This window comes from Octodon degus, unplaced genomic scaffold (assembly GCF_000260255.1).
Source record: "Octodon degus isolate 3935 unplaced genomic scaffold, OctDeg1.0 scaffold00197, whole genome shotgun sequence".
NCBI lineage: Eukaryota > Metazoa > Chordata > Mammalia > Rodentia > Octodontidae > Octodon > Octodon degus.
In genome coordinates this window covers 960,183-965,268 of record NW_004524773.1, presented here as the reverse complement: position 1 = coordinate 965,268, position 5,086 = coordinate 960,183, and the positions used below count along the sequence as shown (strand labels likewise).

Genomic DNA, 5,086 nt, shown 5'->3' with positions numbered 1-5,086 from the left:
GGGGGGTTTGTTTTGAGACAGGATCTCTCTACATAGTTCAGGCTAGCCTTGAACTCCTGACAATCCTCCAGTCTCAGCCTCCCTAGTGCTGGGACTACAGGTGTGCACCCACCACCATGCCCAGCAAAATTACAAATTTAAGCAAGGGAAGCGGATGCAGCTCACTGGGAAGGCCCTGGGTTCCATCTCCAATGACCCCTAACCCCCAAAAAGTGACCTAACAACCACACACTGAGCATTTTACCCATTTTCTCTGCCATGAAACCCATATGGATCCCATTTTCCAGAGAAGAAAACTGAGGCTTAGAGGGAACGTCTAAAGGGATTCCAGCAACCTGCCCTGAACGTGAGCCCTAGACCTCAGATCCCCCAGGGCCTGACTGTGCCCCACTCCACCTCTCCACTGCCGCCCGGCCCAGCTCACCACTCCTGGCCTCTCCCCTGCTCTCTGTGCCCCAGCCCTGCCCCTTCCGGTCCACCCTCCCCAGGAACCAGAAGGGTTTTGCTACAGCACAGTCCTTGCCCTGTGCCTCCCCATCTCACAGCCCTCCCAGTGCCCTCAGGAGGAAGCCTGGGCTCCTTCAGTGGCCTAAAGACCCAGTCCGGCTCTTCATCCACCTCTGATTGCAGCCTCTGTTGTGTTTCCCATCACACTGCCTCCCTGCTAGGTCTCAACTACAGCAGGCTCTGTTGCAGCCTGAGCCCGGCCCCTGCGTGTGCTGTCCCAGGAATGATAAATCCTCATCCTGCATTTGGCTCCAGGGTTGCTCCTTGGCCCATGTCAGATTACCCCAGCAAATGTCAGAATCCAGGGTATTCACACTGAGCTATAGCCCCTGGTCACTGTCTGAATATCTGAGACAGAGTCTAAATTGGTGGCACACCTGTAATCCCAGTACTGGGGAGGCTGTGTCAGGAGGATCAACACACGTTTGACGTCAACCCAGGCTACCTAGAAAGCTCAAGGCCAGCCTGCACTACATAGTGAGACCCTGTCTCAAAAAGTTAAGCTTAATTATTGAAACTGTCCTATACCAATTTGGTTAGAAACTGTCTCATTGCTATTTGTTTCTCAATAAAATTATGGGAAAAAAAACCAAAAACAAACAGTTAAGTTGCCCAGGCAGAGCTCAAACTTTTGATCTTCCCGCCTCAGCTGCCCCCAGTGCTGGGTTTATAGCTGTGCGCCTTCACACTCGGCACACCCCTGCTGTTTGTAGGGGACCCACACTGGATAACAGGCTGCAGAGGTGGGAATCTGATACTCTGTGGTCACTGCTTGCCTCTACCTGACGTGTTTTGCCTTCTAGTTCCAATACGCATGTGGCCTTCCCCAGGAGGCCCACCTGAATACTCAGGTGGGGTCACACACACCTGGCTCCCTGGCTTCCCCATCCCAGTCCTGCCCCGTCTGAGTTATTACTGTCTGGGGTAGGGGATTGCTAGATTATGAGACAGGTCCTGGGCACAAAGAAGGGGCTTGATCAATGCCTGGGTGAAGCTCTGAAAGGAGTGGTAGGCACAGCGGCTCAGAGGCCTAACAGAGGCTTGAACCTGGGTTTGCTGAGTCCAGAAGCTGAGCCCCCCTTCCCTCCTGGTTCTTCCCTTGCTCAGGATCCACCCTCCCAGGGACACAGGTAGGGACATACTGTGTGGTGCATGGCCTGGAGCACTGGGTGCGTCCTGGAGGATGACGGGCATCAGGGCCTGGCGGATGGCCATCTCCCAATCCCGGGCGGCCTCGGCCCCGCTCGGTCCACCCGGGGCCCCACCAGGCGTCTCGCCCACAAAGTAGATGGCATTGGCAGTGATGATCTCGAAGCAGTGTGGGTTGGTGCCTGGTGGCACAAGGCTGAAGTTCTGAGCCGGCTCCACCGAGAGGATTTCTGACAATGGAATTTCCTGGTGGGACATGAAAGGATCGAAGATGAGGAAAGGACTCCAGACAGGCCCTGAGGCTCTCCTGCTCTCTCACGGGTAGCATAGAAGCCAGGGTCAGTGAAAGGCCTGGTTTGTAGGAAGTGGTCAGAGGCTGAAGCAGAGAGCCGAGAGTAAGAAGGTCATCATGCAAGAAGCAGAGGAAGGGGGCCTGCCCCTTAGCTCAGTTCTTGGGACCGGGGAGATGGCTCAGTGGAATAAGTGCTTCCGCGGCAAGTGCAAGGGCCTGAGTTCAATCCCCAGTTCCGCAAAAAGAAGAAGCAGAGGAAGCAGCAGGTGTAGAGGCCCTGCGGTCAAAGGATGTGCTGCACCCGCATTGCACAGGATATCACCTGGCACACAGTAAGTGCTGATAAAAGCCCCTGAATAAATGAAGGAAATAAGGCCATATAGCACCCTGGGGGCCCCAAGAAGAAGCCTGGGCTCTGCCTGCGGGCCACATGGAGGTACTGAAGAGTTTTAAAGGGGGGCATCCTGGGGCTTTGTGTGATAGCTGAATGGGACAGGAAGAAGTGGACACAAGAGACCAGGAAGGCAGCTGCAGGGGCCACAGTGAGGGCTGGGGAGGGACAGCGCTGAAAGACAAAGGAGGGAACGAGAAAGCCAGGATGGTGGTGCTTGCTTGGAATCCCAGCGCTCTGAGAGAGAGGCTAAGCCAGGAAGACTGCAAGTTCAAGCCCAACCTGGGTAACTTGTCAGCTTTGCAATTTATTTAGTTTTTCAGACAGGGTCCCTTAATGTAACCTAGACTGACATCGAGCACCAGACTATCCTCTTGCCTCAGCCCAACTGGGTACAGTGGTGCAAGTCTATAATCCCAGCACTGGGAGGCCAAGGCAGGAGGATTACCAAATTAGAGTCCTGTCTGGGCACTTTTGTAAGACCCAGTCTCAAAAAGAAAGAAAAATAAATAAAAAAGGTCTGAGGGTGTGGCTCGGTGGCAGACGACTTGTATAGTTCATCCATGCCTTGATATCACAAAAGAAAAGCCTCTGGCAGCTACGGGGGGAAAAGGACTGGCTGTGAAGACCCATTGGGGAGCCTGGTGGTAGCACCCACCACGTAGACTGGCTGGGACAGCAGTATCACTCAGAAGTGGCTGAGCCTTAAGCTAGTTATTTATGTCCATTATCTCTGAACTCACTGGAGTTTCTGTTTTCCTAATACCGGGAATTGAACCCAGAGCCTTCATCCTGAGCTATTTCCCTAACCTTTTATTTGTTTTATTTTTTTTGGGGGGGGTGGGCAGCTCAGCCCACCCTCAGGGTGGGGCTGGCACAGCATGTGGTACAGAAATCAAACTGTGGTCCCCTGTGCCTGCCTAAGCAGGTGCTTTAGACAGCTAAGCTATCTCACTGGCCCCCTTTTTATTATTTTGTAACAAGGTTTCACTAAGTGGCTAAAGTATGACACATGCTGGGCTCGATTTTGCGATCCTCTCTGACTCTGGCTCCCAGAGTCCTGGGATGAAAGGCCAGGGCTCCACACCCAGCAGAAGTGAGTGCTGGTATTTGAGGCATTTATTTTCCAGCTGAGAGATGAGGCACAGGGAGGTAAAGTCAACTTTCCCAGGCCCCCAGGATGGAAGGCTGCAGGGCTGAAGTCAAATGTGCCAGAGGCCGAGTGGGTGGTCTAACCCACTCCAGCAGCTGGGTGGTCTAACCCGAGGCCATGTAAGGAGCTGGGGCCCCAAGACCCACCTTGTAGTATCTGTTGGTCGTGTTGTTCTGGAACAGCGTGATGCACTTACAGTCCAGGCGCCAGTAGTGCCGCTTCCTCTGATGGAGACAGGTTTGGGACAGCGAGGGTGACACGGTGTCCTGGGGCACTGCCTTCTGGCCTAGGCTCTCCCCAGCCAAGCTCCACCCCAACGCTGGCCCCCTCCAGGTTCTATCCCCCCTCCAGCCGGCCCCACCCACTATAAATAACCCTGCTCCTCCCAGGTCTAGCCCCACCACCCAGCCCCACCCCATAGCCCCTCTAATTGAAGGGCACCCTCGGCCGGGGCTCCTCTGCCTCTCTTCCTGACCTTTTCCGTGCCCCACACCAGTCTCCTGCCTGTGCCTGCGCGGACCCAGCCCCATCACTGCAAGCCCTCTTCTATCCTTTGAGTCTCCCCCTCATCCCTCCTGGTCACACTTTATCACCTCCCAGTCAGTTCTCATTAAATAAAGGCCTCACTCCATTTCTTCTCACTTTAGCCCCCTCTCTAACTCGGGCTTTTACCGCCACCCCTTCTTCTCCTTTTTTTTTTTTTTTTGTGGAATCAGGGATTGAACTCAGGCCCTTGTGCTTGTCAGGCAAGCGCTTATTTTACTGAGCTATCTCCCCAGCCTTTTTGAAAGTAGTTCAGCTAGAATGGAACTTACTATGTAGCTCAGGTTAACCTCGAACTCAGTGACCCTGAAGTACTGAGGTACAGCCTCTCAAGTTCTGGGATTACAGGCACGGGCCACTACATCCGACTTTCACCCCTTCTTGGCCTTGCTCTTCAACTCATTCCTTGGGAGCAGCCCTCATTCCATAGTTAAAATGTACACCTCTCATTCCAGCCCGGCCTGCAGCCCTGCCCAGACTCCACTCACTGAGACTACACGCCCGCCCCCTGCTCAGGCCTCGCCACCACCCAAGGGCCCCAGTGCGCACTCACCAGGGTGTCCTTGTTGCTGTAATGAACCACCCACCCTTCACGCAGCGTGGTGCTGGATTTCCGCGTCGTATGCCGCACTGACTGCACCACCCTCATCAGGGGAATGTAGCCCAGGGAGCTGCAAAGGGCAAAAGCAGCGATGTACCAAACGTATCAAATGAGCATGCTGCCTGGAGCCACAAGGGGCATCTCTGGGTTCAATTCCCAGTACAGGAAAAGTCTGCAGTGGCAAGAGGATGGGACTGTCATCTTCCAGATTTCCTAGTGTGGAAGAGCACTCTTTCTTTCTTTCTTTTTTTTTTTTTTTTTCTTTTTTCTTTCTTTTCTTGAGAGAGGGTCTTGCTATGCAGTGCAGGCTGGTTTTGAACTCACTGTGTAGCCCAGGCTAGCCTCAAATTTGCAGTAATCTTCCTGCCTCAGCCTTCCCGGTGCTGAGATTACAGGTATGTGCCACGAAGCTCAGAACAGAAGGGGACTCTTCTGCTACGAGCTGGGTTT

At 53.8% G+C, this 5,086-nt stretch overlaps 1 protein-coding gene across 3 annotated transcripts in view; it reads right to left on the bottom strand.

Annotated features, from left to right (window-relative positions):
* Prkd2 (protein kinase D2) overlaps positions 1–5,086 on the bottom strand; it is a 25,156-nt gene that overhangs the window by 5,965 nt on the left and 14,105 nt on the right. For all 3 annotated transcript variants that reach the window (XM_023704527.1, XM_023704528.1, XM_023704529.1), the window contains 3 exons: positions 4,589–4,706; positions 3,639–3,716; positions 1,650–1,902 (listed from right to left, as the gene is read on the bottom strand). In XM_023704527.1, coding sequence (XP_023560295.1) covers positions 1,650–1,902; positions 3,639–3,716; positions 4,589–4,706 — 449 coding nt within the window. The remainder of the gene's footprint in view (positions 1–1,649; positions 1,903–3,638; positions 3,717–4,588; positions 4,707–5,086) is intronic.